This window comes from Dipodomys ordii, unplaced genomic scaffold, assembly GCF_000151885.1.
Source record: "Dipodomys ordii isolate 6190 unplaced genomic scaffold, Dord_2.0 Scaffold68, whole genome shotgun sequence".
NCBI classification, from domain to species: domain Eukaryota; kingdom Metazoa; phylum Chordata; class Mammalia; order Rodentia; family Heteromyidae; genus Dipodomys; species Dipodomys ordii.
In genome coordinates this window covers 1,383,239-1,395,770 of record NW_012267284.1, presented here as the reverse complement: position 1 = coordinate 1,395,770, position 12,532 = coordinate 1,383,239, and the positions used below count along the sequence as shown (strand labels likewise).

Here is a 12,532-nt window from a genome sequence, read left to right as displayed (position 1 = left end):
TCACTTGGCTTCTTCACTCAAGACTGGCACTCTACCACTTGAGCCACATCACCACTCAGGCTTTTTGCTGGCTAACTGGAGATAAGAGTCTCATAGACTTTCCTGCCCAGGTTGGCTTCGAGCCTCAATCCTCAGACCTCAGCCTCCTGAGTCACTAGGATTACAGGTGTGTGCCATGGCCTGGCCCTTCTCACCGACTTTCCAGTCACCCCCTTGATCATTTTCTCACCTGTGTCTGAGGCTGCATTCCCTGGGTTTTGTATATACCTGGGCAGGCATGTCTGTGAGACTCTCATCTCTAATTAATCACCAAAAATCCTGAAGAGGAGCTGTGGCTGAAGTGGTAGAGTGCCAGTCTTGAGCAAAAAAGCTCAGGGACAATGCGCCCCGGCCTGAGTTCAAGCTCCAGAACAAGCATACGTGTGCGGGCACACACACACACACACACACACACACACACACACACACACACACACACATTCCCCTTCTGCTGCTTCACAGTCAGCACCTCAGGGACCCCGTGGAGTGATGGTTCTCGTAACGTTCCACCTGCTTCTTTTCCTGTTCCCCCACCATCCACACCTCTGCCTGCCGTGTGTGTCCTTGGTCCTGGCTGGGACACCAGCCCTGGGCATCAGGCAGCTTGGCGCCAGGGTCCCCAAATGAAAGTAGTGAATCCCCAGGACTCTGTTCTGACAGAGCAGGGAGCCAGAGCCCCAGGGCCAGATGTGGCTGGGCAGGTCATCCTGCCTGGGCTGGCCTCTCCTCACATCCTCACAGACTTGTCCCCTCCGGGTCTGTCTCCCCTCAGATGGGATTAAGAACCCTCTAGTGACCTTATGTAACTGTATTCTCCTCTACAAAGGTCCTGTCCCCTAGAGTCCCACCAGGGACACAGGATGGGGGTGATATCATCCTTCCTTTGCCCATGAGATGTCTGTCTTTGGTGACTTTGGTATCCACGGGCTGTGTGGTGAGTGATGATCCACCTATGTGAGTCTCTGAAAGAGATGAGGGTCCGTAGGGCTGTTCATGAGCAGCCAGGGCCATGGAGACCCTGGAGGAGGATGGGGTGGGGTCGTGACAGACCCCACCAGGCTGGGGTCTCAGGACTGGGCAGCTGACAGAACTTCCCCAGTCCTGGACCCACATGTGAAGGTACAGCTGCTCTGCCCCCTGGCAGCATAAGCAGAAGGTGACTCTGCTGCCCCACCACTGGGTAAATATTGGGCCTTGGGCTAAGGCAGGAAGACAGGGACCTTTCTGGGGTCACTCTTTCACCCAGTGATTCCCTTCCAAGATTCATCATAGTCGGAGGTCTTGCCGGTTTGATAGGTGGTATCTATAGAGCCCGGCTGGGGATTTGGGGTTCCAGCAGGGGCCTTGTGCTCCTCTGGGGTTCGAGTCTGTTCTGGGAACCTCCTTAACTCATCCCTCTCAGCGTCAATTTCTCATATGGGGAAATGAGAAAAACCAAGGCAGCCTTCACTTTCAGTGTAGCTTGCAGGTCTGCGGCTCTACAGCTGTGCACATGACAGTTGAGGTGAATAGGGTACTAGCAGGAAATACCTGGAAGGGCTGGGTTGGGATTGTCATACCCTGGCTGTTTGTTTGATTTTTGTCAATTCTGGGGCTTCAGCTCAGGGCCTGAAGGTGCTTCCCAGGTGCCTCTTCCTGCTCAAGGCTAGTGCTCTACCACTTGAGCCGCAGCACCACTTAGGGCTTTTACGGGGATAAGAGTCTCACAGACTTTCCTGCTATCCTCAGATCTCAGCCTCTTGAGTAGCTGGGATTATAGGCATGAGCCCCCAGTACCCAGCTTTCAAAACTCTGTGTGTGTGTGTGTGTGTGTGTGTGTGTGTGTCCAGGTACTGGGACTTGAACTCAGAGCCTAAGTCTTGTCCCTAAGCTTTTTTTGCTCAAGCCTGGCATATTACCACTTGACCCACAGTTCCACTTCTGGCTTTTTGTAGTTAATTGGAGATGAGTTGCACGGACTTTCCTGCCCTAGTTGGCTTCAAATCATGATCCTCAGACCTCAGTTTTGTGAGCAGCTAGGATTACAGGTGTGAGCCACCAGTGCCTTGTCAGGATTCTTGTAGCACAAGAGTACAGATGAACTCACTAAAGAGTATGTTGAAAATGAACTATACAGGGGCTGGGAAGGTGGCTAAGTGGTAGAGCACTTGCCCTGCATGCATGAGGCCCTGGGTTCGATTCCTCAGCACCATATAACCAGAAAAAAAAAGCCAGAAGTGGTGCTGTGGCTCAAGTGGTAGAACATTAGCCTTGAGCTGAAGAGCTGAGGGACAGCGCCCAGAGTTCAGGCCTGACAAAAAAAAGAAAATGAACTATACAACTGAGTGTGGGGATGGGAGAGAAAAACTGGGAGACAGCGAGGGAAGGGGTGACACTGTCCAAAAAGAAATGTACTCATTGCTTGACTTATATAAATGTAACCCCTCTGTGTATCACTTTTATAGTAACAATTAGAAAAACACTAGCCAGCTGGACACGGTGGCTCAGGCCTATAATTCTAGCTACTCAGGAGGCTGAGATCTGAGGATTGTGGTTCAAAGCCAGCCGAGGCAGGAAAGTCCGTGAAACTCTTATCTCCAATTAACCACCAGAAAACTGGAAGTGGCGCTGTGGCACAGATGGTAGAGTATTCCCTTGAGCTGACGAGCTGAGGGCCATCGCCCAGGCCCAGAGTTCAAGACCCATGACAAAACAAACAAACAAAAACACCAACCAAGCAACCCAGAGGATAGAGGCTGCTACCATCTTGCCCCCGGACCCTGCTCTAGACATCTGACCCCAGCAGGGGATTCCATCAGATGGAAGGAACTGGAACTTCTGGGCTCAGTTTTTTTTTTTTTTCCTTTTTGTCGGTAGTGGGGCTCGAACTCTGTCCCTGCGTTCTTCAGCTCAAGGTGAATGCTCTACTGCTTGTGCCACAGCACCACTTCTGTTTTTCTGGTGGTTAATTGGAGATAAGAGTCTCATAGACTTTCCTGCCCAGGCTGGCTTCGAACCTCAATCCTCAGATCTCAGCCTCCTGAGTAGCTAGGATGACAGGCACTGTAATGAGATTAGAGCCACTGGAACCCAGCTCAGTTCTTGCGGGATGTGACCCTTGTCTCAGAGGCTCCTGCTGGGCTCAGCGCTCCACCCTGTGCCAGGCTGTGTGTAGGCAGGACCCGCACTTGCTGTATCTTTATTAACACTTGTACCATACTGAAAACAATCCACAGAAACGTTGCAAGGTTGGCCTACTGCAGCTGGGGCCTGTGAGCCGTGGGCAACACAGCTACACCAACTGTCCCATCAAAGCCCAGGGAGGACAGCGGCCCCTGCCCACAGCGAAGGTCCAGCCACTGCCAAGCAGTGGACAAGTACATAAACTAGTCATTGAACCCCCACCCCAAAAAAAAACCACACTCAAGAGCCTGTCTGTCCACTCACAGGCCATTAGGTTGGGCCCAGATCCCCCTCCACCACAGCGGGGCTCTGCAGCCTGAGGTCAGAGGCCCCCGGAAGGAGCAGAGTTTTCTTTTTCCACTGAGGTTCAGAGTTCAAGAGTGAGCCAAGGAGATGGGGTCCCGTAGGAGCTATTCTGCACCCTCGTTTAATCCTGGACGCAATGTGTGGTCTGTGTGGGTGGCTGTCCATTGTGTCGTGTACACCTTATATAAATACAAAACAGTGGGCAAAGGTGTGGTGTCCTTATTCAAAAGAACACGGTGTCTCTGCTGCAGCCACTGGGTTGCAGGTGACTCCTCCAGTCTCTGCTGCAGACACTCGGAAGGTCCAGGCCTCCGGGGTCACAGTTCACACAACCCCAGGCTGCCTCTGAATTCCTGCGTGGCCGCGCCCTTCTCCTTCCTTGAGGTCAATGCAGGCGGGCACAGGTCACTACCTCTCAGTGGTAGCTCTGTGCTCGACACCCAGATCATCCTCCACCACGCTGCCCAGCCCCTGCTTGTCCACGCAGTCCCGCACGGCCTGCAGTGCAATGCGGAGCCGCCGGTCCAGGGCATCCAGGTGCAGCCGGTACAGCACAGGGGCCACCCGGTCCCTCCGCAGGGACTCGGCCATCAGCACGCTCAGCTTGTACTCCTCCTTGGCCAGCAGCTGCAGCCGCAGGTAAGTGGACTTCCGGATCCTGGGGACGAAAGAGAGGGTTGGAGGTGCCGGCCAAGGGAGACAGTGCTCAAGCCAGGCTGGCACCTTGGCTGGAGTAGGGGAGAAGGGAGGAGACAGAGAGAGACAGAGACAGAGACAGAGAGGAGGGGGGAGGGACACAGAGATGGGGACAGAGAAAGAGATAAGAGACGTGGGCATCATCAGCTGCAATGGAAACGGATGAAAATGAACTAAGCAACTCAAGGGCAGCAATGGCAGGGAGGGAATGAGAGGGAAAGTGGGAATAGCAGACACTAAGCAAAAAGGAAAAAAAATGTACCGATCACCTGATGTGGAAGGACTAGTTGTATGGCCAAAGCTTATAGAATTCACAAACTTTCTAGACCAGTATAATGATAATTTGCCTGTTGAAGGTTAAAATGTGCTTGTGACTTTATAAGTATCACTGTGGAATTTATGCAATCCATCTCAATAAAATTATTTTAAAAATTAATTAAAAATAAAGAAGATATGGGCAGAGAGAGACACACAGGGAGAAAGACACAAGGGCAGAGATACGTAGAAAGAAGCCCAGAGAGACAGAGACAAAAGTAGATAGAGAGGAGAGACAGAGAGAGAGAGTGCAAACAAGAGAGTGAGCAAGGGGAGAGAGGGACTGAGGGAGAGGGAGAGGCCCAAGCTCAAAGGCCTCATGGCGGCTGTGTTCTAGTGTTGGTTCTACCTTGCACATGTGCAGGGCCTGGTGGCAGAGCTGGTGCCCTGTGTCCCCAGGGTGGACCCAGGGGACAGATATAGGGAGGTGGTAGGTAGCTCATCAAGGGGACTGTCCCTAACTCAGCTTGGTGGTCTGTCTGGACAGGTGGACTCTGATTTCTCATTCAAACCATTCCCCCCCCCTCCCGACAAGCCTGTGTCCCAGCCATGAGAGCCCTGCTGGCTGGCCCCACAACCTTAGCCTTTGACGGCTAAGGGGGAGAAGGGGATGGGGAGAGGTCACTGGCAGTGGGAGTGGGCGTGTGATTCGGGGCTGTGGATCTCCCCTCCCGATGGCCGGGCTGCTGGTGGCTGCCATACCTGCAGCATTGTTGTAAAGGCGCCAGGATGGAAAGTTCATCATGAGAATACTTCCCAAACCTGTGGAAGAAAGGAAGGGAGAGCCTGAGGATTGATTGGGGAACAGGGTTGGGGGGAGGGGGGTGGGAATAGCAGCCTTTAGCCTCAGTTTCAGTTTCCCTAGGCAAACAAAACATATTTCCTCGGGGGACTGACTATCAGAGACCCTGCAGCTAGTGGGCCATTCCCCCCTCCCTGTGCCCGTGTCCCTGGCTTTCCCAGTGAGAGCGGCTATCCCTCCCCACTGGGGCCTGCTCTCTCCTGGGCTGGGCTGGACCCCGAGGGCAAGTAAGGTAGGCAGGTGTTCTTTTCAGGGTGGAGGTCTCACCCTCGCCCGTTGTCCAGGTGAATGATGAAAGTCTCATTTCCAAACTTCTCAAAGGTCTCGTAGTGGTGACGGTCCATGTTCCCTAGAGGGACAAAGAGTGCTCAGAGGCCTCTGTCCCTTCCCCTCTTCCCCCCCCCCCCCCCCCCCGCCCCATGCAGCCTCAGGTCCCACACAACCCAGCAGCAGTGGCTCAGCCCCACCCCTCCTCAAGCCCCTAGGATCCCCACTCAGTCAGTGCTGGGTGGGCGGGACCGAGCCTGGGCCCTGCCTTCCCATTGGCCAGCACACCCTGAGGGACATACCCATGAGGAAGTCAAAAATGGTCATGTCTATGATGTCCAGGATGCGGTGGCCGCTGTCATAGGGTGGAGTCTGCTTCACCTCCTCGCAGTAATCGGGGTCCACTTCCCACCTGCAGAGAGCCAGCGTGAGGCCTGGGCCCCTCCTCTGAGCAGATAAAGGGGCCTAGGTTGGTTGGAGCTATTGGGGTGACACCGGGCAAAGACATGAGCTGATCCCTGAGACTGTTTGCAGAGGACCAGCCCTGGCCACAGGGCATTGGTAAAAGTGTGGGGCTGAGAGCGGACAAATGGAACACCGCACTGAGGGGCTGTATTCGGAAGGGACCCCAATGGAGGGCAGGCTAAGCACTTCTAAGGGGCTTTTTTGGGGGGAGGAGAAGGTGGGGGGCTTGAACTCAGAGCCTTGGAGCTGTCCCTGAGCTCTTTTGCTCAAGGCTAGCGCTGTACCACTTTGAGCCAGAGCGCCACTTCCTATTTTCTGGGGGTCAATTGGGGATAAGAGTCTCACGGACTTTCCTGCCCAGGCTGGCTTTGAACCACAATCCTCAGATCTCAGCCTCCCCAGTAGCTAGGATGACAGGCGTGAGCCACCGGTGCAGAGCTACTCTTAGGGGTTTCTAATTCTCAGATTAGAGTCCTGCTGGCCAGCCAATAGATCAGCCATTGTGTCACACACATGCTGGGTTTGCACATGGCCCTGCTGCCCCCTTTTGCTCCCCGGGATAAGGATAATCTGACTCCCTCCTTGGGCTGCAGGCACCGAGATCCTCCAGACTCTCTGTTCTGCTGCAGCCTGGGTCCCGACACTCACTCGGCCTTCTTGCGCTTGTGGTAGGAGCGGCGCCAAGGGTTCCGCCATGTCTTCCTCTTGGCCAGGGACAGGTCTGGAAGGAACGCAGCCAGGGACCCCTCTATCTGGTCCGGCCTCCCGCACAGGGCATGCTCCGTCGAGCAGTAGTACGAGCATTCTCCGTAGAAGCAGATGTTGTTGGCTGATGGAGAGACAAAGCCGGTCACCTGCAACTCTTCCTTCAGTGTGGTTCCATGGGGACTAATGTCCCAGCCGGGCTTTGTCCCAGGTGCCATCCCATGGCCTTCTCCTGGTTTTGCTTGGCTTTGCCTGGGCAGGAATCATCACCGTCCTCAGCTCAACAGTCACCTCTGGCCCTGCAGATCGAACCTCTAGAGCCACAGGGCTCGGGGTCAGAGCTAGGATCCAGCTGATTTCTTCACTCTCAGAACAAGCAATGTTCAAAAGCACCGGGTACTGGCCTCTCATGCCTGTCATCCTAGCTACTCAGGAGGCTGAGATCTGAGGATCGCAGTTCAACGCCAGCCTGGGCAGGAAAGTCCATGAGGCTCTTATCTCCAACTTAACCACCAGAAAACCAGAAGTGGTGCTGTGGCTCAAGTGGTAGAGCGCTATCCTTGAGCTGAAGAGTTCAGGGACAGCACCTAGGCCCAGAGTTCAAGTCCCATGACTGACAAAAAAAAAGACCTAAAAAAAGCACCCCTTCACCCCCAAAATGATTCACATCACAAAGAAAGTCAAGAAATACTTCACAGAACAGGAGGAACTATTTTTGCAAAGAACTATTTTTGCAAACTATTTTTTGCAAAAACTATTTTTGGCAAGGATCTTCTAATATTTAGAATATGTGAAACACTTTTGGATCAAGCATGGTGGGGCACCCCTATAACCCCAGCTCCTTGGGAGGATCTTGGTCCACAGATATTGTGTGAGACTACCTACAGAACAAACTAAAAGCAAAGGGGTTGGGGAATGGCTCAAGAGGTAGAATGCCTGCCAACAAGTTCAAAGCTTTGAGATCAATCCTTAGTTACAGCCACATGCATGTGTGCGCGTGCATGCGTGTGTGTGTGTGTGTGTGTGTGTGTGTGTGTGCGCGCACGCGCACCACAGTGAAAGAAAGAATGCTTAAAACTCAGTAACAAAAAAAGACAACCTATCTAATATATGGGCAAATGACTTAGATGGAAGTGGAGGGATAGATCTTCTATTTCTGTGTTGATCTTAGGACTTGAACTCAGGACCTGGGCACTGTCCCTGAGCTTCTTTTGATTTAAGGCTAGTATTCTACTGTTTGAACCACAGCTCCACTTCTGGCTTTTTTGGTGATAAGAGTCTCACAGACGTTCTTGCCTGGGCTGGCTCTGAACTGCAATCCTCAGATCTCAGCTTCCTGAGTAGTGAGGATGATAGGTGTGAGCCACGGGCACCTACTTCTATCTTCTTCTTGAAGAAGAAACACAATGGTCCAGAAGCTCATGGCAAGACCACTGGTTATCTCGGCATCGGAATCACCATAGGACCCTAGCCATTCCCCCACCTGGGTACTCCTCAAAGAGAAGAAGGAAATGTATTTCTGCTAAGAAGCTTAAGAATGCCCAAGGCAGCGGTGATAACACAACTAACAAATGCCCACCCGCTGGTGGTGGAGAGCCACACTCAAGTTTTCATATGGTGAAATATTACTTGCTACGGAAAAGGGGTGCAGCTCAGACACAAGCTGTAGCTTGGATGAGCCGCTAAGGACCTCATGCTCAGTGAGAGAAGGCAGGGTAAATCACGAGCATATCTTCATTTATACAAACCATCCTGGAGCAGGTAGATTCCACAGGGATGGCACCCCAGGGCTGCTGAGGGCTGGGGGAAAACACTGGGGCTCTGTGACAGGTGTGGGGGTTTGGTTCTGGATTTGGTCCAGCAGGATGTCCTGGATTTTTGAGGATTCAGATTTGAGCACATCAAGAATCTGCTGGAACTACTCAATCCCATGCTTTAAAACGTTACGTTCTATGCCATGTGAATGATAGCTCAATTTTTTAAAAAAAATATTGTTTAGAATCTACAAGTTCCTGGCTACCTATTAACTACCTTCATTCAAGGGTTTAGCCCTTCCCCATTGCAGGGTAGGGGGGAAGGCTAGGTGGCCATCTGATCGGATCACAGCCCCACGGATGGTTGTATTGGCCTATTTATTTACAGATCCAAGCTACCTTTTCATACTCTCCTTTATTTGCCTGACAAGGAGATCCTGGCAAACCTGGGGCTATAGAAGTTCATGTGACTTCTTCCCTGAGTCGTATGTCCAGGTCCTGTGGACTCCTATGGATGCCAGCATAGCTCTGCCAGGCACATCCACGGGGCAGGAGGGGCCGGGGTGGCTGTCTGTGTCACCAATCTGCAAGCTGAAGCCTTGGATGAAGAGGTACCCGCATGGCCCACGGCAGACCCACCTTGCCCTGGGTGTAGCAAGTCAGGACCAGCTCTGTGCACGGCCTCCTGCCTCTCCCTGCCCTCCCCAGGCCTCAGCACTTCAGAGCCAGGGCTGGATAATTACGGTGGTAGGAAGGATCTGAGAGAGATCAGCCTGTGTGGCCCCACGGGCTGATAGCGTTTAATCAGCAACCCGGAGGTTTGAAAAAAAAAAGAAAAAAAATCCCAGGCTCAGCCCAGGCAGCAGCTCTATTTTCATCTCTATCTCATCTCTCCCTGGCCAGAGCCACGAGACTGGACGGCTCTGTCAGGCTTCCTGTCGTGCCTTAGCTGGGTTTAGATGTTATCATGTTGAAAGGGGAAAAAATAGCATTTCACAGCTCCAATCCCTTCCTCTCCAGATCCAAAGCTGGTTTTAAAGCTGCACTCGGAGTGGAGAGGCGGGGCTTGAGAGTGGGGTGGGGTGGGGGTCCCTCACCCGCTATGTGATCTGGGGTGAGACAAACACCTTTCTGTGCTCAGCTCACCTGTCCAGCCAGGATGGAGCGAGGCTCTATGTCCATCTCTTCCCAGGACCCAACAACAGAGCCAGCGAGCTCCCTGGTGGCCAGGAAGCAGTGATTTCACAACTTTCTTCAGAAATCCTCAGGCCCCTGACCCCAGAGACCTTGAGCACCCAGAAAGGGCTGTGTGAATGTCCCAGAGTCCACTCAGTGGTCATCAAGGAGGATGCCTGTCCCTTTTGCCCACCCTGGCAATATAGGCTTCCTGGAAAAGCTGTGACACTGGTCAGTTCACTTCAGTCAGAGTGGCATCCTGGCCACCACCAGCAGAGGACCCCACGGGACCTTCTTTGCTCTCTGCACGCATTTGAACTGGACACAATGCAGATGGCCTGAATGACCCTGAGGCAGGAAAAGGAGTTTGCAACAGAGAGCACTGGGCAGAACCCGTCAGTGCCGTGTGGGGCTGGGGGAGGGCTGTCCAAAATGGGTGTCTGGCTTTGGAGCAGCCACATTGGCCTGTCCACCCCATAGAAGGGCACAGGCTGGCCCTGGTGACCAGGGTGAATGTCACAGGTCTGGAAAAATTCAGAGTAAGGCTGGAGGCAGCGTTCAAATGGTAAAGTACCTGCCTAGCAAGTGTGAGGTCTTGAGTTCAAGTCCTAGTATAGAGAAGAAGGAGGAGGAAGAGGAAGAAGAGGAGGAGGAGGAGGAGGAGGAGAGGACTTGGGCCAGCCTGGACTTGCAGAGGGCCCTGGGAAATGGAGGCTGCTGCCCTGCTCACCCCCAGCGGCAGGACAGGGTTTTCTATCTGACCTATGTACACAGGGCAGAGCTACTCAGAGGCAGAAACAATCAAAACTTTCCCTGAACTTAGCTTCTGCAAGGCAACAAAGACAAATCTGGCATTAAAGAGAGAGAGAGAAAAAGTTCTAGAAGTACAAGCTAAGCAAAAAGAAAAAATCAGATGAATTCAAACAGGCTTCATTTTCTAAAACAAGATCAAAGCTGCTTCCCAAGACCCCACACTTTGGAGAAACCAGACATTCATTCCCTAGGGCTTTTAGGGGGAAAAATCTTGCTGACAGAGCCTCATGGCCAGGGGGCGGGGATTGCCTGGCAGAGAGAGAGAGAGAGAGAGAGAGAGAGAGAGAGAGAGAGAGAGACAGAGAGACAGAGAGACAGAGAGACAGAGAGAGAGAGAGAGACAGACAGACAGACAGAGACAGAGAGAGCAGAGTGTGTGTGTGTGTGTGTGTGTGTGTGTGTGTGTGTGTGTGTGTGTGTGTGTGTGTCCTGGGTACTGGGGCTTGAATTCGGGCTTAAACTCAGGGTCTGAGTGCTGTCCCTTAGCTTTTATACTCAAGGCTAGTTGCTCTACCTCTTGAGATAAACCTCCATTTTTTTTTTCTAGGTATCTGGAGATAAGAGTCTCACAGACCTTTCTGCCCAGGTTGGCTTTGAACCATGATCCTAAGATCTCAGCTTCTTAACTAGTTAGGATTATAGGCATAAGCTATTGGTGCCTGGTGGGAACTATAAAAATTTATCTGCTTAGACTCTTAGCCTTTTTTTAAATAATAACAACAACAACAACAAACTGACAGCCGGGCACCGGGTGTGGCTCAAGCCTGTAATCCTAGCTACTTGGGAAGCAAAGATACAAGGATCTTGGTTCAAGGACAGCCTGGGCATAAAAGAAGCTCAAGAGACTCCATCTCAATTAATGGCTGGGCCTGACAGTATATACCTGCTACCCCAGCTACCAAGGAAGCACAATGGTTGGGTACATTGGTGTGTGTCTGTCACAGCCCAGGATGGCCTGAGCATAAATTGATGTCCTTACCTTAAAAATAACCAATGCAGAAAGGGGTTGAAGGCGTAGCTCGAGCAGTAGAACCCCTGCCTAGAAATCACAAGGTCCTGAATTCAAACCTTAGTATCCCTGTCTTCTAATATCCACTTCCCCCCAAAACCCTACCTAAGACCCAATAGATACATGCCACTCGGCTATGATGCCCTTGGCTTGTCCACAGCTGGACAGAGAGGTCGGTCAGCCCCTTGGGCAGTGAGGGCAGGAAGTAGGGGTTGGGTGATGGAGAGGCTGGGATTTGAGGCTGGAGGAGGGAATGTTGGGGCTGAAGTCCCAGCAGCTGAAGGGGACAGGAGCCCAGATACCAGGAGTCCATCATAAAGCTCTGGGGTGCAGCCCTTTTGGAAGGAACCCCCTACTAACAGTGAATGCCATCTGGCTGGGACTATGATACTGGTGAGTAATCCTCTCCTGGTCGTGGGGTAACACGAGGCACAGTGCACCCCAAGATCTTCCCAATAGAAGATCTTCATTTAGGAGATCATTTTTCCTTTCTTTCCTTTTTTTCGTTTTCTTAAAAAGAAACAACAACACTTTTCTCTTATTAATGGGAATCTGAGGAAGAGGCCATGCAAGAGTCAGAGCTGGGTGAGTTTAGACAGAAGTGGCACTTAATTAAAGTATGCATTTATAAACCTCAATTCTGACAAATCTATGGTTGCAGTTAAGAAAAAATACAGAGTGGCAAGACCCTGGCGGCTCACATCCGTCATCCTACCTACCCAGGAGGCCGAGATCTGAGGATCATGATTCGAAGCCAGACTGGGCAGAAAGTCTGTGAGACACTTAGTTCCAGTTAATCACCAAAATGCCAGAAGTGGAGATGTGGCTCGAGTGGTAGAAGTGCTAGTCTAAAGCAAAAAAAAAGCCCAGGGATAGTACAACACCCAGGCCCTGAGATCAAGCACCAGTACCAGTCAGCAAGCAAGCAAGCAAGCAAGCAAGCGAGAAAGGAAAGGAAGGAAGGAAGGGAGGAAGGAAGGAAGGAAGGAAGGAAGGAAGGAAGGAAGGAAGGAAGGAAGGAAG

The 12,532-nt window shown here is 52.1% G+C and overlaps 1 protein-coding gene across 1 annotated transcript in view; it reads right to left on the bottom strand.

Annotated features, from left to right (window-relative positions):
- Nucleotides 1-3,201: 3,201 nt before the first annotated feature.
- Nucleotides 3,202-12,532, bottom strand: part of Fam20c (family with sequence similarity 20, member C) — a 49,082-nt gene continuing 39,751 nt past the window's right edge. Inside the window, exons 6-10 of the mRNA XM_013023559.1 lie at nt 6,701-6,881; nt 5,890-5,999; nt 5,588-5,669; nt 5,221-5,280; nt 3,202-4,165 (exon numbers count right to left, since the gene is read on the bottom strand). Of these exons, the coding sequence (XP_012879013.1) occupies nt 3,916-4,165; nt 5,221-5,280; nt 5,588-5,669; nt 5,890-5,999; nt 6,701-6,881 (683 nt within the window). The 3' untranslated portion in view covers nt 3,202-3,915. The remainder of the gene's footprint in view (nt 4,166-5,220; nt 5,281-5,587; nt 5,670-5,889; nt 6,000-6,700; nt 6,882-12,532) is intronic.